General features: G+C 33.8%; 2 protein-coding genes across 2 annotated transcripts; both read right to left on the reverse strand.

Moving 5' to 3' along the window:
• Positions 1–3236: 3236 nt before the first annotated feature.
• LOC132754319 (uncharacterized) lies at positions 3237–5345 on the reverse strand. Its single transcript, XM_060744934.1, has 3 exons — positions 5219–5345; positions 3771–4218; positions 3237–3453 (listed from the first exon to the last, which is right to left on the reverse strand). The coding sequence occupies exons 1-3, from the start codon at positions 5343–5345 to the stop codon at positions 3237–3239; spliced, it is 792 nt and encodes a 263-aa protein (XP_060600917.1).
• A 12366-nt stretch (positions 5346–17711) lies between these two features.
• Positions 17712–21087, reverse strand: LOC132754320 (toll-like receptor 4). The gene has a single exon (XM_060744935.1). The coding sequence runs from the start codon at positions 20754–20756 to the stop codon at positions 18474–18476; it is 2283 nt and encodes a 760-aa protein (XP_060600918.1). The 5' UTR covers positions 20757–21087; the 3' UTR covers positions 17712–18473.
• Positions 21088–24907: the final 3820 nt, after the last annotated feature.

Genomic DNA, 24907 nt, shown 5'->3' on the forward strand with positions numbered 1-24907 from the left:
ATTTAAATATCTGAAAATGCCAGTAAAATCAAAGAATCTAAATTATGTGATGATGTTTTCATCTGTGATATCTTGTGTAGTACAACATTTAATAATTAACTTATTGAAATTTAAAATGATAATTCAAAAATAATATTTTATCAATCTCTTTGATCTTTTCCGCAACCCTGAATGGATTAATGGGTGATTTTTAACAGATTAACAGAAATTAGAAGTGCAAAACCTCTAAGTCGGTTCGTATTGTTCTCAATATTGAAGAAGCATGACAATACGTTTACAAAAAAGCAAGGATTTTTGAAAAAGGCAGATAAACTCAGCAATTTTTTTATATATAGCTCACCAATCAAAACATATAGAATCATTTAAATACCTTTGAATTACTCTCCTTATAAAAAAACAACAATTGTTTAGAACTCAAAACAGAATAGCTAACATGCCAAATTTGCTTTGCATACATGTTATAAGTATTTAAAAATGTATAGGTTTCGACTAATTAGAAATGTAATTTGTTTTATTTTCTAGTCGGGCCCATTTTGAATATTAAAATTTGGAGGTTTTGTAAATGCACGATGCTAAAATTACAAAATTAATACATACTAATCTTTTATGGAAAGTCTTATGAGCAAAAAAAAATCAACTTGTCAGCGCTTTATGGTGAGCTTAGTTGTTATTCGTTACATATTACTAGAAAACTTAACATGATACAGTATTGGTAAAATATACTTAAACTTAATCACCCTTTGTAAACCAAGCGCTTTTTATTTAAGGTACGTTATCGAGTATTAGCTGTTCATATATTTGGAACAATTAATTTGATTTAGATATACCATATAGTACTGTTAAACAAAGCTTACTTCACAATTTTATTAAAGTTTGTATCCCCGGCATCTATTAATGATTCAACAAGATTACAGACATACTGCATATTTAAAATATATTTTCTAATACAAACATAAGATAGAAGGTAAAGGTAAAGGTCTTGTTTATTATAGTGTCACCCCTACTGAAAGGGCCAGTCATTTCTGTAATATTTCTTGTGTAATGTTTCTTGGTTTTAACGTACGTATATTTATTATGGATACGGAGTTCAGTTATTCACAAATGTGAATAGATTAAAGTAAGAACACAGATGTGAGCTTATCAAGTTTATTCTCAGAACTGGCTAGTGGCGGGAATCGCCTGGGTATAAATAAGAACTGCCCATTCAAAGCATTAATGGAATAGTACTGATAATATAAAGGTCAAGGTAAATAATCATGCAGGTTAAACTAGTATCTGATATCGTTACATTTCCCTCTTCTTGAGAATTTGAAACTCTTTCAATATACAAATGTCTATTAAATATGTTTGATAATCATTTAACAATAATATTTTTATTACATGAAATAATGAATAATATAGATGTTTAAGTTGTTACTTAACAAACAAACAAGCTTTATCATTGATGAAAAAATACATGTATATGAATTACAATAATGCGTGTAATTAAAACATAGGTTTTAACTAATAAAAAAATCTGGAAACAAAGTGATCCCTCGGAAGCATTAATCACAACAAAATTAAAAGAGAATTGCAGACTCGGTTTGATTGATAATAAGTCATAAAGTTCAAACACATCTTTTTTTAAATGTTTTCTGCTTTATTGTTCATCTGTTACTCCATTTTTCATCAAAGTATCTTTTGTTCTGTTTTACTTCCCTGCCTGAACGTGTGACATAAGGGTTATTTTGGCGGGGCTTATCATTGCACTCAGAGGTTATAAGCGTGGTAAGAATTATGTTGATTCTGGAAAGTTACTGACAGTGGGGTTCAATAGGGGGTTATTGGGAGGTGATTCTTCCAGGATTCTAGGTGAGAATTCTTGAATTTCTGGAAAGTTTTCCTTTGTTTTGTTCAGCTTGACCCTGTTTCTGCTGTAATTACCACCTGTTTTAGTGAGCGGTCATCGTGTATTTCTATAACTCTTGATGGCTCCCAGTGATTTTTAACCTGAAGCCGTATATACTCATTTAGTTTTAGAGGGGGGAGTTTTTTGGTGGTTTTATCATAGCAAGATTTTTTGTTTTTGTTTGATATCTTTCAGTTTTTTAATTTATTGGTCTTAGGGTCGATGCATTGGGGCTTCAGTTGCGCATTAGGGACAGGTAGAATTGATTTTGTTCTTCTACCCATTAATAGTTGGTTTGGTGAAAAGCCAACTTCAAGGGGTGGTATTTCTATGTTCTAGAATAGCCAAATATGGATCTTTCTGGCTTTCCTGGGCTTTTTTTGAATAACCTTTTAACAATGGACACTGTTTTTTCAGCGAGACCATTGCTGATTGGATGTAAGGGGCTTGATGTAACATGTGAAAAAAACCCCATTCTCTCGCAAAATCTGCGAAATTTTCTGCAGAGAATTGCGGGCCGTTGTCTGTCATTAGTTTTGTCACATATGCCGTATCGGGCCATATGGACTTTAAGTTTTCTAATTACAGTTGTACTTTGAGTTATTTGGGAGAGCATCTACTTCAAAGTATCGACTGTAATAGACTACAGTGACCAGATAGTTCTTGTTGTCAAATGAGAACAGGTCAGCGGCAATGTTTTGCCATGGTCTGTCTGGTACGTCATGTGATATCAAATTCCTCATTTATCGTCTGTTTCAGCAGATTCATGCTTTGCGTCAGTTTTTTGTGTCATGCCTCAGTGACTCAAGTCTGCGGTCAGTTATTGGTAACCCTTTCAGTATAGTGTGTATATGTAGGTCAAAGTCTTCATTGTTGAATTTATCTTTGAGAGGCATTCTGGACAGCATGTCGCTTACCCGGTATTTGCTTACCAGGTACAAATTTGACATTCAAGTCATATTTGCTCAAATGTCAGTCGCATCCTCTGTAGCCTAGAGGACATGCGCAAAGATTTTTCTGCATGATTGCGCATAACGGTTTGTTGTCACTATGTACAGTCACTGTTCTGCCATAAACGTATTGATGAAAATCGTGTACATGCAAATACTATTGCGTTTAATTCTCGCTCTATGTTTTGCCTACCGAGACTCTGTGTCGGTCAATGTCTTGGATGCAAATGCTACCGGACGGCCATCTTGGTAAATGGCGGAACCACATCCATATTTGGAACTATCAGACTCGAGTGTTACTGGCTTTTTGTCATCAAAATAAGCCAACACAGGACTTTCTGTGATAATTGCCTTCATTTTGTCAAATGACTGTTGATTGTGGAACATCCCACATAAATTCAATATCTTTTTTCAGTAATCCTCTCATTGGACTGGGTGACCTCAGCCAAGTTTGGCGCAAATTTTTGTAAATAATTTGCCATGCCAAGCACGTGCTCTAACTCTTGTCTTGTCGTTGGAGCCTTAAGATTTGTTATTGCCTCGATTTTCGAGGGATCAGGTTTCAAGTCCTGTTGATGTGATGAAGGTGTCTTAAGAAAGGCACTTCTGTGACACCTATGACACATTTATCTGGGTTTTAACTTAATACCCACTGATTTGACCTTGTCAAGGGGCCCTGCGCAAGCTCCTCGCGCGATCTTCCGTAAATCAAAATGTCGTCAACTATGGCGGTAAGTCCGTCAAGTCCCTCAAATATTTCGTCAAATTTTCTGCATTGAAAATATCACTTGACGCAGAAATTTCCGTACGGAAGTCTAAGCCAGCGGTAATCTGCCAAAAATACCGTGCTAAATGTTGTCAAAAAGGATGGACTTTTCGTCTAGTTTAACGCTCCAATAAGCCGTGTGTAAATATCTAGTATGCTGAAGTACTTTGCGTCCGTCAGTCGTGACGTCACGTCGTCAATAGTTCGCATAGGATAATGTGGCCTTCGTATAGCGTCATTCAGGTTTTTAGGGTCAATACATAACCTCAATTTCCCTGTTTTCTTCTCAACTATCACAAGGGAATTAACAAAATCTGTAGGTTCCGTTACTTTTGTAATTATCCCCTCTTTCTCCATGTGCTGGAGTTCATTTTTTAACCTGTCTCTTAATGCCTCCGGAACCCTGCGGGGAGGATTAATGATAGGAATTGCATCCGGCCTAATGTGCAATTTACTTTCACCTGGAATGACCCCGATGCCTTTAAATACATCTCCATACTCTGATAAGATCTTTTGTTCATCAAGTGGTGTAGAGGTTTCTACTGAGTATGTCAATTGTATCAGGTTAAGGTTAACAGATGTTTGTAAACTAAGTAGTGGGACGGTATTGCTATCTACAAATGTAGCAATTTGATTGACAGCTCTGATCCCTGTAACTCATTTGCAGGTTGAGCGTGCAGGTAACCTGTTACCAGTGTATGAGGTCAAGTGACTACTGGGGGGCTCAAGAGGGTGATTTATGTTGAGTTTCTTGAGCTGATTTAAAGGGAGAATATCTACAGCGCTACCTGTGTCTAATTTGAAATGTATAGGTATACGGGAAGGGCCAACATTTATTTGGACAAATGCACGTTCAATAGGAGAAGAAAAATTTACCGTGTCTATGCAAAATTCTGTATTTTCCTCTGCATCCGAATCACTTTGTTTAAATCCATTTGCTGAACTAACGTTATGAACATTCCTGTTTTTTTATCTGCATACACTGGCAAAATGGTTAAACTTTCCACAATTATGACATGTCATGTTTTTGGCTGGACAGATTTGATGATGATGTGTGGTGCTTTTTTCGTCCACAGTTTGAGCAGTTTCAATCCTTGCAGTTTCCTGCTGCTTTTTTGTTGCGCTATTGGTTGTTGTTGTTGTTGTTTGATGATGATGATGATGATGCTGCTGATAGCGATGGCGATGATTAGGGCGTATATTTCTCTGTTTGACTGCGTCTACATTTTCTTTGCCTATTGTCCGTAATTGCTCTTGGCAGTATTCCATATTTTGCATAATGTGAATTGTTTTGTCAAGTGTTAACTTATCACCTTCGTTGATCAATTTTTCCCTGGCTTTTGGGTTATTTATCCCAAAAACAATTATGTCACGGATCATTTCTTCCGGCTTGTCAAATTGACAATCTCTAACCCTTATCCGTAGTCGTGTCAGGAAAGAGTCGAAGTTGTCTGAACCCTGCGTTTCGTTGTAAAATTTAAACCTGGCAAAGATGGGGTTTAGTTTTGGCTGTACATAATTTCGAAACCGTGTGTAGTATGTTTCTAATTTTTTCTGGTCTTCTGCTGATATATCGCCCCATGTTTGGCGGACTTCTCTGCCCCTACTTCCTACCCTGCTCTTCACTCTTCTTCAGTAACGGGCCGTTGAATATTAATTTTGCATGCTCTTCAAACTTTTGCCATTCGTCTGGCAAATTGGTACTATCCCAATTTATATTCGGCGGTGGAATTCCCTCCATTGTTCTAACAATTGTTTAAAATATATGAGAGCTTTATAATCCTTTTTTCACTTTTTTTTTAATCCGTTTTTTTTTCTTCTGACACCATGTAATATTTCTTGTGTAATGTTTCTTGGTTTTAATGTACGTATATTTATTATATTAAAGTAAGAACACAGATGTGAGCTTATCAAGTTTAATCTCAGAACTGGCTAGTGGCGGGAATCGCCTGTCTATAAATAAGAACTGCCCATTCAAGCATTAATGGAATAGTACTGATAATATAAAGGTCAAGGTAAATAATCATGCAGGTTAAACTAGTATCTGATATCGTTACAATTTCTGACTAACTATAAACCTTTTGCTTGCATACCATGTACCTCCCAACTCCTACAACTATGCCAGTCGGATAGAAATCGGTAACAATTCATTTTAACTACCTCGCGGCTCACGAAGCGGCCATTTCGGAACGAGTCCTTTTATTCTTCAATTAACGCTACCCGTAGGGCTTTAACCTTCGACCTCCCGACCCGAAAGCGGATACCTTAACAACGCTAACGGTACCGGTTTGAAAGAATATGAAAAGCCCTCCTAAAAACAGAATTACGATACTTTTTACTTCTAAGGGGGACAACTCCACGAACCATATCACAACTGTTTATTACTGTTTAATGAAGATTTATTTCCCCCAGGTACACACATGTTTTAATATGACCATTTTCGTTCGTTATATTCTAAAAACATAACATACATTTATTCACACTATTTCACGTTTTTCTTCTTGATGATTTTTGGTATGCATACATGTAGATATGTAACATTTACTTCGCAGCATTATTTTGTAAAAGAAACCGTTGGTATGATGTCCAAGCGCCTCCTATCGTCGGCGGCGGAATTTCGACATTTTTATCGATAAAACGGCCCGGTTTATTTCAATTCTCATCAGATGTTCTAAATCTAAATTTAATAATGTTCAGTAGACGTATTGCCTTTTCATTGATGTCTTTCTTTTAATTTTGCCGAATATACTTCGATTCTACGGCTAATTCCACCGTTTTGGCATACAAACCTGTTGAAAATATCGCACATCATCGCAATAACAATTGTGAAAAAAATCAACACGGTAGTTTTTGCTATAATATTTTTAACATGTTGTGAATACGAGATTGAAGGTATTTATGCAATAAAAGTATATTTATATACGCGTTAGATATTTTGCTATTACTGTTTAAAACACATTTACATGAATTTCTTGTATTTCTTTGAAAATAATACTATTAAACACTTAAGGTCGTCACAATCTAATATTTAATACATGTAGTGTCAATAGAAATACTGGCAATTTTTATTAATTTGAAATACGAAATGATTGCTTAGCTAAATAAAAGAGTATCCGATTTGTTATCCAGAGGTGTCTGGTATGATCCTCGGTCACGGCGAAATTTCTTCGTTAAAATTGATCTCAGACAGTAGGTGAAGTGGTCATTTGTCTCTCACTACTGATTTAGATGTAATGATAGATAAGTAGTCTGTAACTTGTGGAAGAAATCGTTAATTTTGTTGTTAGTTACCAGGAGAACTTTATATATGGAGCGACAGACAAAACACTATGAAAAATTCAGACAAAATCAGAAAAAAACAACAAGAGAAACAAAACACACATGTCATAAAAACTAATTGCAAAACTTTTGGAATAAACAATCTTTATTTAAATCAATGCTTAAATATTTTAGAACTTTATGTTTATATACTTTCTTAACTCCACTATATCACAGAAACACGAATCCAAATTATAAATGAATTTGGGATATTATTTGAATTAAAGATACCTAGTTCTTAAAGATATACTATTCCCAAATTTGAAGTTAGAACATCTTGGGGAATTTTAGGTATTAGTGAACGCAACTTCCAATACACAGTTTATTCATTATTTTATTCAAATTAGGCATATACATTAAGAATTTTATTGATTTCAATAAATTTACGTGATAAAGATATGAACATAGCATATCTTTAACTTGTTTGTGTCAATTCGTCGTAATTATGTAGCATGTCTTCAAAAAATAAATAATAATGATAACATCATACGAAAAAATAAAAAATAGAAAAGTAAAAATCAAAGTTAATTTTCTATTTAAAGTATCAGTGACTTGACTAAAGTAACTTATTTTCAAACTGGAAAGTATTCGAGGCACCGAAGGTAGCCATGTTATACAGTTATTTCAATACGAACATTGGTCCTCATATCATAAGGTCTAAAACAGATTTACAAACATTTTCCCATGTTGTTTTCATTTTGTATTCACCGTTTTCAAATGTCCAAAAAATCCTTACATTCCTTTGGTATACCTCTCTTATAGTTGGTGGCATCGGTTCTTGTTCCACTTGTTCAATAAACATCAAAATGGGGTCCCTTCCATGAACGCTTGCTCAAGCTCACCTCTACAATAAACACTTTGACAAAAGGTTTCCGAAGCTACTACAATTAAAACGGACGCTGCTGCCAAGAGTCTCCACGTCTCATTTTGAACAAAGAAACCAGGTCGAATATGTCGGTCACCTGTACAAACTAATTCTCTATCAACTCCTGTCATCAACTGAAGATTTTCATTCAGCTGATGTAGAAAATGTGTATTGACAAAGTCCTCATCTTCATTGCTGAAGGCAAGAAAAACGGCAAATTCATAGTTACCATTGCCCTGACGTAACATATTAATTACATTTGCTATATTTTGTAACTTTTTCCTATGCTTTCTTTGGATATAAAATATCAGAAGTGAAATTATAATAATAAGTGAAGTACATCCCGCTAAAACGCTTGTAGCAATTATAATAACCTTCCTTTGACAAATCAACTTGACTTTCTTGCTAGTCTCTTGTGTTATTATTTTTGCTTTATCCTTTTCATTGTAACAAATCAATTGCTGTGAACCAAGATCAACAAGATTCGTTGATGTCAGCCAAACGAGAAATGATAGTTCTTTGCATTCTGAACACGAAATGGGATTTGCTTTTAAAATAACGATGTTTTACGGATGTCAGAAGCATATCCAAATGAAATGGTATTCAAGTTATAAATAGACATTTGGTCTAAGACTTGAATATTGTTTCCATATAGATTAAGCACGGATAGTCTAGACAATTCAGTCAAAGTAATGTGAACTTGATCTAATATGTTACCAGATAAATCGATAATTTCGATATTCCTATTATTCTCGGAAGTTTATTTAAACTATTTTTTGACATGTTAATGTTTTTTAAATATCTGAGACATGAAAATAAAGTTTCAAACAACCCTAAGCTCCCTCGGGACATTTTCACTAACTCATTGCTTGACAAGTCTTATGTTTGCAGATTTGGAAAGCATGACAATATGTTTGGATGTAAAAACTGCATACCATTTTCAGATAAATCCATGCGACTGAATGATGAAAATTTGAAATTCTCGCAAATGACATTTACATCAAGCCACCGTAAATTGTTTTGCCTCATGATCAATTCTTTTGTGAAGGTAGAAGGATTTACGTCTACGGTCAAATTGACGCTTTTTATCCAAATCGACGAAACGTGAGGAATAAAACCGCTCGCATTTACAATTTCAGGAGTTAAAAATAGTTTGACGTCTTCCTGATTAGAAAGTTTAGAAAAACTAGTATTTGTATTCTCTATCACAAGTCTGCCTGGTGGAAGATGAAATACCTTCCTCGGAAGATTAACAAAACTCAAATCAAGAAATTTAATGCGTTTCATGTCGCCTTGCTCTAAATAAGTAGATTTGAAGAAACCAATATTACTATATGATGCATCCAAGACCTCCAAGAAGGCTAATCGTTTAAAAACGGCAGTAAAGTTAATTGTTTTATATCAGTACTACTCACATCCAAATAATAAATTTTCTTTGACTGAAGTACCTCCATGAGTTGGTCATCAATAGACAACGGTGAATCACGAGAACATTTTGATTATATCAATTTATTAATTTATTTAATTCCGGCAACTTATCAGATTCATTCAGAGCAGGAATTGAATCCTTCAATGTAAATCTAACACTCCTGCTAAAATCCAGAACGCCTACGTCTTTAACGCTAAGGAAAGTGTTCGGATTCATATAGAATGAGCAGACCACATGCAGTCTAAATTCCTTCAATTCTTTCAGACCATTAAAACAGTAGTCTTGTAAATTCAAGTGACCTTCTCTAGTTTGTAAGTCGGCATTGACCTCCAGAAGTTTTACTTTATTCCAAGAATAGTCAATGAACGTAGACTTGTTCAGATACAAGTTACCCACAAGGCTCGAATTCAAATGCACTGTCGTGACTCCAACTGGGAGAGTCTTCGGTATAAAGTTAAAAGTGAATGTTTCATTGTTGTCTTCAACACATTTGGTCTTCGTCAAATCATATTGAGAAAAATCCGTTAGTGTATGCCATTAATTCCATTAACAATAAAATGTGGGAAACATATTTAATAGTCGTCATTTTTATGCATTTTGTTGTTGTATCTTTTTACTATACCACATCAAAGCTCTCTTTGCAAAAACTGCTTGAATTATCCAAGTACGGTTTTAAATACATAACAATTTTAACTTCATGAAACTCAATCCACGGAAAACCCCATATTTATACACTAATGGTCACATCTCATCGTCATCATTTGATGGATGTGGACGCTTCTATTGCAGTACCGTTACAATTTATATATAATTTTGAATGTGACCTGAGTTTTTGTTTAGACCCAAACACAACGGACTCAGTTTTGCCTAAGTGCAACAATAACTTATTACATGTATCAATTAACCATTGACTTAAAGGACAAATCTTCAGATACAGAAATTTCCACCTCAGATAAACTTTTTCCAGAAACAAGTATTCAAGAGTCATCAGCATATAACAATAGTCTATTTTTCACTACCGCTGACATGTCATTGACGTAAATTAAAAAGAGGAGGGGCCCAAGGATTGAACCCTGGGGAACACCACATGTTATATTTGAAGTAGAAGAAAAACTACCTGACACCTCCACAAGCTGTTGTCTCTCAGAAAGATATGACCTAAACCACCTTATGATGTCATCATCAAGACTTTCAACTTAACACTGCATATTTCACCTTGTGGTTCGATGTCTTCCGGATGTCTTACTGTTGCGGGAGGATTGGGTGGAGGGGGGGGGGGTGCTGTGTTTTGCAAATGTCGCCTTTGCCTTGTTGATCTTTGTTCTCATTTTTATTTATAACACTATCACCTTGCTGGTCTTAGTTGGCGGAATGCGTTCATTGAATTCTTGATCTTTGTTTTCATATATAATATTGTTTCGATTTTCTCACAAATACATTTTCTCCAGTGTATTTTTTCCTTTCAATTTCTTGCATGGACGCGTACCTGCAAACTACTCGATAGCCGAGTGCTGAAATTGATCTTATTTTAAAACATTCAGAAAAAAGGTGAAATTTTAAATTTATTTTATAAGTTTGCAATTTTTGGGAATAGTTATGAGAACAGAATTAATTTTTTTGTGTGTGTACGAGGAAAGGTATATTTTCTTGGTAAGGATGGCTTAAGAACAGATCAAATGAACACACCTTTATTCTGGGAGGAAATGAAATCGCATCAATATTTTCGCCTAGGGAGTCCGTGATATGGTTGATGGTCTTAAAAACAAAAACAAAACAAAAATCAAGTGATGGATGAAGAGAAAAATTAACCAAATGTTCTGGACTGGCTAAAGACATACATATTTGAGACGGAGCGATAAAAATGAATGATTTCTTATGATATGACGAGTCGTATTGTTGGACAATTCCAGTAAACTGGCGTTATTTATTGGGTAAAATCGTAAATAATAGCGAATATATGATTTCAAATATATATTTTGCAAGATGAAAAACAGAAAAAATGGTAACATTTAAGGATATCAAAGACATTTTTTTTGTTAAAGTAAAAACTTTGCAAATAGTACAACAGTTAGAGTCGGTACGGTATCCCGTTAGGGCCATTGCGACAGACATGTAACTGGAAAGAACGAAAACACGCAATTTCAATGGTGTAAAGTCGAAAAATTGAAACCACGATGCTAAAAAGTTGGAGAAACGATGGTGAAAAGTCGAAATACCCTAACCACGATAGTGAAAAACGAAAGTATTTCGACTATTCACTTTCTTATTTTCGACTTTTCACTATCGTGGTTTTGTTGTTTCGGTTTTTCGAATTTTAATTATTTTACTTCCGATTTTTCATCATCGTAATTTTTAAATGGCACTTACGGGACACCGTAGCTTAAATTGTTGATACGGAATATAATTGGTACTGTTGGTGTAAAGATAACGACCGTCCTAAAGATCTATCAAAACCTAATATAGTTGCCTTTTCTTCCACATTTTCTAAAAATAATTCTGCTGCAATTTACAAAAACAAATCCATCAAATCATTCTTATGTATACACATAAACAACCATGCATTTTTTTGGAGAATGTAAGAAGCGTCCAAATTTACCCGTTCGAAGTCAATATGCCGCTGTTGCAGGCAAATATGTATTTTCGAGGCGGTCGATGATGACAGAAACACTGTGAAGGTTGCGAACATTGTGACAGAAAACCAAAATCACTCTTTTATTGATTTTTTCAATCGTTTCGTACCTTTATCCACTATTTAAACTTTAAATATCATTAATAGTATCTCATTTTTCTAATGACACAAAAGATATTAATGCGGTAGGCGCATCGGAATAGCTTTTTTTACTGCCACGCATTTACAGGACAAAGCAAGATTTACTACGGCCAGATAGCTCAATGAATATAGCAAATCATTAAATTTTCTATGTATGTAAGTTAGCGTTATCTGTTGTTTTTTTCCCACTCACTGTTGAGATAATAGACATAGGGTTATTCTTTATACTTTCATGTAATGTAAAATCGCAATAAATGAATGAAGTTAGTTTCATTTGAAATTGTTTATTCGATACACATATGGCATTAATACCTTTTCCATGTTGAGAAAATATTACAGATGAAAGTTTAGATGCTTATACTACATTTACATTGACACAGCTAAAAAACTATAATATTGTGAAAAATTTATTATGGCGACCATCTTGAATTTTGGCAGCGATATTGGATTCGCCCAACCTGGATCACAGGCTTAAAATATTTAATCAACCAACAACTGTCCGAAAATTTATGCTTTTCACAAGAGGTGCACAATTTGCCCTATTTTATGCACGGATTTCTTAGACTAGCATATACGGTGGCAAAAAGGTGACATGTGTGTGTTTTTATTTATCTCGTGGCCACCAGATACTTTGTCGTAGCCACGAGTTACTAAGTCGTGGTCACAAGATACTATGTCGTGGTCACGAGTTACTAAGTCGTGGCCACGAGATAGCTAAGTCGTGGCCACGAGATACTATGTCGTGGCCACGAGTAACTAAGTCGTGGTCACGAGATACTATGTCGTGGCCACGAGTTACTAAGCCGTGGCCACGAGATAGCTAAGTCGTGGCCATGAGATACTATGTCGTGGCCACGAGTTACTAAGCCACGAGATAAATAAAAACACATGTCACCCTTGTGCCACCGTAAGTATAGGTAGAGTAGAAATTGTTTCATTTTCTGTTTTCTTTTTCCTTTTTCTCTGTAATAGGTATGGATATACGGTGGCACAAAGGTGACATGTGTTTGTTTTTATTTATCTCGTGGCCACGAGATACTATTGGCCACGAGTTACTAAGTCTTGGCCACGAGATAGCTAAGTCGTGGACACGAGATAGCTAAGTTGAGGCCACGAGATACTATGTCGTGGCCACGAGTTACTAAGTCGTGGCCACGAGTTACTAAGTCGTGGCCATGAGATAGCTCAGTCGTGTCCACGAGATAAATTACCAATCAGATTACACCATTTATATGAATTTCCCTAATTAACTAGACATGTGCTAAAGTACAATGGTGTCCCTACTTCACAAGCCTGTAAAGTGCCATTTTTACAACTTATTGACTGGTCAATAATTTTACATTTAGTGTCACTATGACCCTGATTTTTGACCCAATGACCTCCAAATTATTAGATGTCATCTACTGATCAGGTGCAATGATCTTCCTGGGTTATATAAACCATGGCTTATCCCTTCTAAATAATTCATCATACAAAGATTAACCTTATAGGCTATCTACTGTCCATTGGCAATGTCTCTTCCAGGACTTATTCTTTCTCATGTTATCGTATAAACAAGGTTAACAGGCCGTAGTACGTACAAACTGACCAATTCGATCACAAAATTGTCCCAACAAAGAGCTATGATGGACCTTGGAAGATTACATTCTAATATGATCCTAAAGACAAGTTCAAAGTGCATATCTTCAGTATTTTCAAAGATTATTGTTGCATGTTAAAGTACGTTATAAAGTTTGAAAAATTCATAATATATATATAGTGTATTCTGATTGGTTAATTATCTTGTGGCCACGACTTAGCTATCTCGTTGCCACGACTTAGTAACTCGTGGCCACGACATAGTATCTCGGGGCCACGACTAAGCTATCTTGTGGCCACGACTTAGTAACTCGTGGCCACGACTTAGTATCTCGTGGCCACGACTTAGCTATCTCGTGGCCACGACTTAGTAACTCGTGGCCACGACATAGTAACTCGTGGCCACGACTTAGCTATCTCGTGGCCACGACTTAGTAACTCGTGGCCACGACGTAGTATCTCGTGGTCACGACTTAGCTATCTCGTGGCCACGACTTAGTAACTCGTGGCCACGACATAGTATCTCGTGGCCACGAGATAAATAAAAACACACATATGTCACCTTTGTGCCACCGTATGGATAGCTATCACTATTGCAGCGTGTTGTTTTTGTCCTGTGCTCTCTGTTGGTCAATGGCTTTATAATAATTTACAATGTTTAATACAATTAAACCTGTATAAAACTTTTTTGCGTCACTCAGTGAGGTAAAAGGATGGCATTTTCACTTCCTTCTTGTATACAAATATATAATTTCTCTTCCTTCTTGTATAATAATATATAATTTCACTTCCTTTTTGTATTTTTTATACATAATTTCACTTCCTGCTTGTATTATTATATTTTCAATTAAACCATTTGGATATTTTATTTCAAAGATATAGTTGTCAAACTTGAAATAATTAAGTCTTTGAAAAAGCCATAGAGCTTGCCTGTTAATTGTCATGTTGAAAAAGAGAAACATTTAACAAACATTTTTAGATTCATGCTAATTTTCAAGAAAATTTTGAAAATGTATTAAAAAGTAAAATATTGCGGAGTGAACAAAGTAAATAATGTTTAAAATTGCAAACGACACTTACAGACCGTAAAATTAACAAAAAGAGGTCAAAATATGAAAAACTTGCCCGTACTGCGTTAGTAACGCATTAAGAAAGATAGTGTAAATTACTGCAATTGGTCATAAATGGCACATTACATGAAAATTATTCCATTTATCTTGAATCCTTTTACTTTTCTTAAAATCTTAGTAATTTTTGTCAAGTATGATTTTCTTTTAATATTTTGGCTCATCTGGAGGCATGCAGCTTTTAACTTTGAATTAGTTTAGAATACAACGGCGAAAGCTTGCTATTACAAGGACCCAGGTCAATATTTCCCCCCAACGTGTGAAATGTATCTCACACCTTTTAAGCTGAACGCCACGAAATGAGCCAAAACATTTAAAGAAAATCAAACTTGAGAAAAATGTTCTAGAATATCTAAAACTTTAAGAAAATTTAATTCAAGTACATGTACATGTAATATTTTACATTTTGGGTGCGATTTATGTTTTTTCCCCATTATTTTCCACCATATTTCTTTTGTGTGACTAACCCAGTTAAGGTTGATTTAGCATAGTTTGACACTTTCTGGTGGATTGTTAGTGATAATTGCAATGTGTAAATTATTTTCTTTGTTCACTTCACAACATATTAAAAAAAATTCATGAAAATAAGAATGAATCTGGAGGCATGATGCTTTAAGTTTTGCAACGACAATATTTTAAGTGCAATTAACTGAAAACCCTTATTTGATAAAGAGTTGGCCAATTTGGATTTTTTTTTAAGTTCAACTGTCTTTTTAGTCATTAATGTGAATACTATTGAGCATGCATTTGATACATTGTATACTAAATAATTTATATTATATAAAAGACCTATTCATATTAACTATTTACACACTTAATCAATGGTCAATAACCTGTGACTTTAGTATAAAATGATTTACAGTATTAAAGTCTCTTCCTATAGTATTACCAAATTTCAAACGGCAAAATTGAAAACGAAAAGCTCGGACGGGGCCTCATTATGCCGGCTCACCACGGCGATTCGGTATTAAGTAGGAAACACTAGAAAACAACCTAAAACAACTCTTAATTTTAACCGAAGCTTCCAGTTATTTATATGATTCAACTGTATAAGCTAGACTCCAAAATTTATTTGGTCAATCAAATTTAATCTTACATATCGGCTAAAAACCTTCAATTTTGACGCCATTTTTAAAAAGCAGCAAAAATTGCTTTAAGCGCAAAGATATGATAATGATTTAAAAAAAATATAGCTTTCATGATTTCTTTAAAAAAATGTATAGTTACACTTACATTTGAAGGAGTCAGCAGATTGTACATCGGTGTAACATGATTACATACAAGTCAAGTTGGAATTTGGGCTCAGACCCCTTCATTTTAGCACATTTTGATAAAAAGAGTTTTTTTAGAAGAAAACTCTTGAAGGAGTCAACAGATGGTAATATCTTTTGGTACACATATGTTACATTATAAAAAATGCAGGTCATTGATGTTCAAATTTGGGTTCAGACTTCTAAATCTTTATGGTATGCCTCTTTTAAGCTTCAGATTTTCGAAAAAAGTTTCCAGATGATAACTGCTGAAGTAGTCAAAAGATTGTTACACTTTTTACTACACAGATGTAATATCATAAAATACAGGTCAAGTTTGAAGTTAAGTTTAGACCACTATTTTTTTACATAGTTAGGTCCCCCTTTGGCACAAAATTAAGTGTTTAGATGATTTTTTAAAGGAGTCAATTAATTGCAATCATTTTTTTGTAGTTTGTTGAAACAATATGAAATACAGTTCAAGATCAAATATGGATTAACGCCACTAAATCTTTACATAGTTATGGCCAATATCATCATCATTTATGCAAAAAATGTTGCCTCCACTTAATAACTCTTTATCAAGTCAATGGATTGATATTATTTTTTAAAAATAGATGAAACATGTTTAAATACATGTGGAGTTTTAATTTTGGTTCAGACCACTAATATATTATAGTTTTTGCTCATGTTGCAAAGAATAAATGCGTTTTTAAGGAGTCACTTGATTTAAAACAGTTTTCATTTAAGAACACGACTGAAACTAATGAAATACAGGTTGAATTTTAAATTGGATTTAGATCCCTAAAAATTTACATAGATATTACAATCTGTTAAGGAGCAAGGAGATGAGTTCCAAAAGATAACTGTAAGGAGTCAAAGGATTGTACACTAATGAAGCATCATTTAATACACGTTGAGTTCAAAGTAAAGGCACATACCATTAAATGTTTGGATAGTTTTGTTTAATGTTCATTGTTTTGATGATTTAAGAACTTTCTGGATGCAATTATCTGTTCAATGTGGTCTTATTTTTTAAACAACATCTCTTGTAACCAATCTTTACAGGAATGATCCTTCGATGGTTTCCTTTCAAAGTAAAAAACACACATTTAAGCCCAATTTTCTCAAACTTAAATGCCTAAAGCTTCAATAATTTACATATGGTACCACTACAAAATATATATGTATCTTAATCATGTCTCTTGTTCCACGACCAAAGGGGGTCATGATTTATATATGTACCTGCATATAAAAATTATGTTTAAGTCTTATTGTAGCTCAGAGATGTAGCATGACTTGTGAACTTATAATAAAAAACAAATGTTAACTTATCTTGGTCTATGAGTCAACATTCGCCGAGCCCAATGGGTTACTTATTCCAATGCTAAATAACCTATAACAATTAAACTTCAATTAAACTTCATATGTGGGGACACCTTGATGAGTTCTACATACATTTTGAGGTCTAAAGGGCAAGGTTACTAGGACCTAATATTTAAAAAAAATCACCAGACCATTAAGTTAAAGGGCATATCGAGGATTGACTGCAAAGTGCAGTATCTTATTGGAAATAAAGAAGGACTTACAACAGTTTTGCGATCCACTCTCAATATACAAAGAGACTTTATTCTTTCTTTGTGAGTGCATCTTGATATAGTCCTCAGGTGCCCTCCTTGTTGAGTCCATCATTGATTGTTGTTTAACTGAGAGAGCTGTCAAATTGACATATTAACACTTTACATGATATAAAAATGACAAAAACGCGAGTGGCTTCTAGCTTTTATTAAAAGCTAACATTGTCAATAATTTGAAACAGGAAATGACTGCTTAGATAAATAAACAGATTATCAGATTTGTTATCCAGAGGTGTCTGGTATGATCCCCTTTCTCCGTGGTAATTGACCTCAGACAGTAGGTGTAGTAGTCATTTGTCTCTCACCACTGATTCAGACATAATGATGGATAAGTAGTTTGTAATTTGTGGAAGTTTGTAAGTTATCAGTAGAACCTTATATATTTAACGATGGATAAAAACAAATATAATAAAAATCCTGGATGAACCAGAAAAAAACCATAAAAAAACAAACAAACAAACAAACGTTTTGCAAAACGTTTAGAACCAAAAATCTTTACAAAAGTCAACCCTTAAAATGCTCAAACATTAAAGAATTTTACAAACTTACAAATATACACATGCACATGTATTTCTTTGAAAATAATACTATTAAAAACATAACGTTGATATACTTTCTGATCTCTACTACATCACGAAGAACACACATGCGAATGATTAATGAATCCGTGTCATTATTTAAATTAAAGCCTGATTTGTATATATTCGTCTTTAATTCTCTCAGATTTGTCTACAAAAAAAAAAACTTTTGTAAATTTTCTTATTTTTTGTAACAGTGAGCTTGACCATAGCAGCCTATTCTCAAAGTTGAGATATTGAGGCATCACATGTAGCTACGTTATAAAGTTGAAGACACACTATTTTATGTACATGTACTTTAACGCGAACATTGGTCCTCATTTGATAAGGTCTAAAACTGATTTACAAACATTTTCCCATGTTGTTTTCATTTTGTATTCACCGTTTTCAAATGTCCACACAATCCTTACATTCCTTTGGTATACCTCTCTCATAGTTGGTGGCATCAGTTCTTGCTCCACTTGTTCAATAAACATCAAAATGATTGGTTTCCCTTCCATGAACGCTTGCTCAAGTTCACCTCTACAATAAACACTTTGACAAAAGTTTTCCGAAGCTACTACAATTAAAACGGACGCTGTCGCCAAGCGTCTGCACGTCTCATTTTGAACATAGAAACCAGGTCGAAAATGTCGGTCACCTGTACAAACTAATTCTCTATCAACTCCTGTCATCAACTGAAGATTTTCATTCAGCTGATGTAGAATATGCGTATTGACAAAGTCCTCATCTTCATTGCTGAAGGCAAGAAAAACGGCAAATTCATAGTTACCATCACCCTGACGTAACAAATTAATTACATTTGCTCTATTTTGTAACCTTTTCCTATGCTTTCTTCGGATATAAAATATCAGAAGTGAAATTATAAGAATAAGTAAAATACATCCCGCCAAAATGCTTGTTGCAGTAATAATAACCTTCCTTCGACAAATCAACTTGACTTTCTTGACAGTCTCTTGTGTTATTATTTCTGTTTCATCCTTTTCATTGTAACAAATCAGTTGCTGTGAATCAAGATCAACAAGATTCGTTGATGTCAGCCAAACGAGAAATGATAGTTCTTTGCATTCTGAACACGAAATGGGATTTGCTTTTAAAATAACAATGATTTTCCTGATGTCTGAAACATTACCGTATGAAATGCTATTCAAGTTATAAATAGACATTTGGTCTAAGACATGAATATTGTTTCCATATAGATTTAGCATGGTAAGTCTCGACAATTTAGCCAAAGTAATGTGAACTTGATCTAATAAGTTACCCGATAAATCGATAATTTCGATATTCCTATTATTCTCGAATATTTTCTTCGGAAGTGTATTTAAACTATTCTTTGACATGTTAACTTTTTTTAAATATCTGAGACCAGAAAATAAAGTTTCAAACAACCCTATGTTCTCCCGGGACATTTTCACTAACTGATTGCTTGACAAGTCTAATTTTTGCAGATTTGGAAAGCATGACAATAAGTTTGGATGTAAAAACTGCATACCATTTTCAGATAAATCCATGCGACTGAATGATGAAAATTTAAAATTCTCGCAAATGACATTCACATCAAGCCACCTTAAATTATTTTGCCTCATGATCAATTCTTTTGTGAAGGTAAGAGGATCTACGTCTACGGTAAAATTGACGTTTTTTATCCAAATCGACGAAACGTGAGGAATAATACCGCTCGCATTTACAATTTCAGGAGTTAAAAATAGTTTGGCATTTTCCTGATTAGAAAGTTTAGAAAAACTAGTATTTGTATTCTCTATCACAAGTCTGCCTGGTGGAAGATGAAATACCTTCTTCGGAAGATTAACGAAACTCAAATCAACAAATTTTATGCGTTTCATGTCGCCTTGCTCTAAATAAGAAGATATGAAGAAACCAATATTACTATATGATGCATCCAAGACCTCCAAGAAGGCTAATCGTTTAAAAACGGCTGTAAAATTTATTGTTTTTATATCAGTACTACTCACATCCAAATACTGAATTTTCTTTGACTGAAGTACGTCTATGAGTTGGTTATCAAAAGACAACGGCTGTGAATCACGAGAACATTTTGATAATATCAATTTATTTAATTCCGGCAACTTATCAGATCCATTTAGAGCAGGAATTAAATCCTTCAATGTTAATTGAACACTCCTGCTTAAATCTAGAACGCCTACGTCTTTAACGCCAAGGAAAGTATTGGGATTCGTATAAAATGAGCATTCCATATGCATTCTTAATTCTTTCAATTGTTCCAAACCATTAAAACAATAATCTTGTAAAATCAAGTGACCTGCTCTAGATGGTAAGTCAACATTGATCTCTAGAAGTTTTACTTTATTCCAAGAATGGTCAATGAACGTAGACTTGTTCAGATACATGTTACCCACCAGACTCAAATTCAAATGCACTGTCGTGACTCCAACTGGGAGAGTCTTCGGTATAAAGTTACAAGTGAATGTTTTATTGTTGTCTTCAACACATTTGGTCTTCGTCGAATCATATTGAGAAAATCCGTTAGTGTATGCCATTAATTCTATTAACAATAATATGTAGGAAACATATTTAATAGTCATCATGTTTATCATCTTTTTACTTAGTGTATACCACATGAAAGCTCTCTTTGTAAATACTGCTTGAATTATCCAAGTAAGGTTTTAAATACATTGCAATTTTAACTTCATGAAACTCAATCCACGGAAAACCCCATATTTATGCACTAATGGTCACATATCATCGTCATCTATATAGAGCTCCACCTTCAGCTATAAAAATCATCGTGTACAATCTCTCAGAATTTAATCTGATGGTGGTTAAGTGTTTAAAACAAAATATTACCTCGATCTATATATTATATTATTACCCTTCCAGATATTGTCCGCCTTTTTGATTGGATATTGATCACCCAAAAGAAATTGATATATCCGAGCCAGACGGGTAATATACACACTCATTTTCCCCGTTTGGCACCCCACGTTGTAAACAACATGCGTTGTGGCGATGCGCGTACAGTTCTATTTAGGTGGCGTAAATTCCGATTTTCAAGCACCTTTAAACTGTAAAATGATAAATTTCTACCAAAATAGAGTAATGATACATATTCTTATCAGTATTGAAAACAAATATGACCTCGTGAAAGCTTAATATTAATTACAAAAAAGTGCGTTCAACAGACGACTCCATTTTTCTTGTGAACATTCGTTAGGTACGACGTATTTATGTGATGTCATGATGTGGTGAAGGGGTACCTTAAAGGCTTTCCTATTTCGTCGTTTCAGCAATGATACGTCTTAACTCGGCAGGGGAGGGGTAATGAAATTATTATTTTGGTTTTGGAGTGATATATGTGGATATATTACCTGCCAAGATAAAATATCTCCCCAGCCGTTAGGCTAGACAGGTAATATATCCACGTATATCACTCCAAAACCAAAATAACATATACTATTTTTTGAATATGCATTTGTTTTTAAATTTATTTATTTAGTTGCTTGGTTTTGTCGATGGTATGTGGTTATGGTCGAATGTTTTGTCACTAAAAATGTTATAACATTAAAAGCACATTATGCCTCAGAAATCCTTTTTTATTAAATTCTTTAGAAATGTAAAACACATGTTTGATAATGTTTTAATAATGGATTTTGAACATATAAGATATTTAACAGCTAAAGAAAGTAGTGCTGAATGTGCAGTAATGTGTTGTAAAGGTAACAAAATGTAAATAAATAGTATTTTGACTTCCATACAAAATACTAATTCATTATAATTATACCAATTGCCAGCAAAGCAAAAGATATAAAGATAGTTCATTTATATGGCAGATAAGTATTTTTTGTGAAACTTGTAACAAGACACCAAATATTTAAAATTTTGAGAAATAAAAATGATAGCATTTCTGACGCATAATGTGCCTTTAATACATTGGTTGGTGTCGATGTGCTGTATATGCATCAGATTAAAAATCAACTTTCAGTTCTGTTTTGTAAAGGTTGTAGGAGATTCGAATGAAAAATAGTTTACATTTTATATATGAATTATCGGCGCTACTGTATATCAATGTTGATTTAAACAGATAATTAAAGAAGTAGTGAATTTAAGCTATATTTTTAAACTCATTGATAACCTTTATTTGTTTGAATTGTTTTGAAAAGTTCTTGATATTTTAAACTGAATCACAAACTTTTGGCGGAATTGCAAAGATTGCATAAAACCACGGGTTTGATCATTTGATGTGCGTAAACTTGCCTTAAGTAACAATTATATTTAAAACTAATTTGGGTATATCAATCAGTATTTACACAGAGGGGTTTGATATGTCAAACATGAAGTAAAAACATGAAAATGGTATCTATCAAATGTTTTTTTTTCTTATGATTAGTTGTTAAAGGGACACTGATGTTTACTGTCATGATAGGACTTGAAATTGTTCTTCGAGATTATGAAACGCATAACTTGTGTTCATTCGCCAATTCCGTTTTTCCAAAATATTTTTCTTATTTTGAAAATTGAGCCAGAATCCGAAATTGTTGCGTTGCAACGCTTTTCATTCAAATAGGGCTAAAAGTAGCGCATAAAACACTACATATACTTTCATTTTTTTTACATTTTCTAATTTTTTTTGCATGTAATTCTGTTTTAAGTGCCTCTATTGAACAATGTTAGAAACAATTTTTTCTTAAGGATTTTTTTTATACCTTAGTGGATTTTCTTTTATGGTTTTAATGGTATACACTAGCGGATTTTCTTAATATGATTCGACGAAGACTTAAAATGTACATACTTATTTCATATAAATCCTAACACTTTCTTAGGCATTAATGACAAAGTCGTTCTGGATATAAGTAGGGAATAGAATTAACATTGCATAATTTAAATTCAGCTCTTAATGGATCGGATAAGTTGCCAGAATTGAATTAATTGATGTTTTGAGATTGCACAATTACAAAAGGCATCGGATTCGAGCCCTGTCTTTTAGACTGCAGACCAAGAAATTTACTATATATTGATTTACCTCACTCAGACGTAAATGGGTATTTGGCTTCAGTGGCGCCAGGAAGGCCGATAGATGAATTTTAGCAAAATTCACCAAGGGTTATGCTGCAAAGTTAGCACTGAACTTAGACTTTAAAATGCAATAACTGTATAATACCATCACATAAATACCTAATATAATGGTCAATAAATGAATGTAAGTTGAAAAAACAACATGACCTTCGCTCACTTAAAGTATATAAGAGACATACAGGAATTGCTATGAATACAATCAAGGATCAGAAAACTTTGTCCAAAACAAAAGTATACAACACTTATTTATCAGAACCAAAGTTGGTGATGTTAGACCAAGTGAATCGGCTCATGTGCTTTTGTAACGTTAAATCCGACTGGCCTGTTGGACCAGTCGGATTTTTTTCATTGGTTTAGGAAAATTTCTGGCAATCCAACCGAGTTATGAAGCTTCCCGTGTTGCTATTTAATTGTTTAGAATAATTCAAGTGACACATTAGCGACAAAAGACTAACAAAAATACATAAAACATTGTTTCAGCAGCCTTTCATCATGTTCATTTTTTTAACAATAAACAAATATGGACAAAATCTTTTACATCTTTTGGCATTTTGGCATAATTAACTTGATAATTGGAAAACAAATCATACCTTTAAAGCAGATAATTGACTGAAACAAGGGTTTGCAATTATAGACTGTCTGTACTAATAGTAAAACTTCCGTTTTGAGCATTTAATAATCAACAAACTTTTAATTTTAGTAAATTCATTTGTTACAACGAAAATATTTTTAGTATATCTGTATGAAAGAAAGAAATTCATGAACGGAAAATAAACAAAGAAAAACCAGTCCAGTATGCCAAACACTACATCACATTCTAGTTAAAGTCTGCCACTGGTTCATCTTCATATCTTCTTCGCCATTGGGCTTGGGTTCGAGTCTAACACGAGTCAAGCATACTACAATATAACAACAATAAAACAATATAGTTTATTAAACAACAAGCATGTTACAAAGTAAAAAATACACAGATATAAGGAGATCACAGTTAACATGATTATCAAATCTTGAGGATAGTTAACTTTTATTATAAGAAGAATGATTGGTCATTTAAATATGAACTGAATTACCATAGATCCAGCTACATAAGATTTCTTTTATACCTCCCGCGCATAAATTGGGCCTTTCGTGTGCTTGTATGTTAAACAGTATAAACAGATAGAAAACAAATAATAAAAAATAGTAGTTGTTTTAGACTGAACATACATGTACTGTAACAACTTTTATTTACGCACCGAGACTTAAATTCGCAGAGAATGTAAATTTAGCTACATAATAAATAGTATTATTCGAAAGTGATGATAAAATAACCTCAAATTTCTTAACATTCCGCAAGTGACAAAAGAAAGGCTGAACTATATTTTCTTAATGAAAAAAAATCAAAATATCTACAAAACAACGATTTTCTTCAAATTTATCTGTTAGGCCATGTTTTAACATGGAAAAACGCTATTTTGGGTAATTTCAAGTATTTTCATCATTTTCTGTTAACTCATTACGCGATCTATACGCCTTTTAATGCCTTTTTCACCCCCCCCCCCCCCCTTTTTGGTGTCTGAAATAGTGAAAAAAAATTAGGCCCCAACACTTGTTTTTTGTTTGAGAAATGTTGTTTTAAAATCAGGGGGTTGCCAGAAGGAGGTGTGCCCCCTTCTGTTTGGGGGGTTTGAAGGGGGGCGGAGTCCCCCTCATCGCCAAG

This window comes from Ruditapes philippinarum, unplaced genomic scaffold (genome assembly GCF_026571515.1).
Source record: "Ruditapes philippinarum isolate M1 unplaced genomic scaffold, ASM2657151v2 ctg8930_1_1_1_1, whole genome shotgun sequence".
In the NCBI taxonomy this organism is placed as follows: Eukaryota; Metazoa; Mollusca; class Bivalvia; order Venerida; family Veneridae; genus Ruditapes; species Ruditapes philippinarum.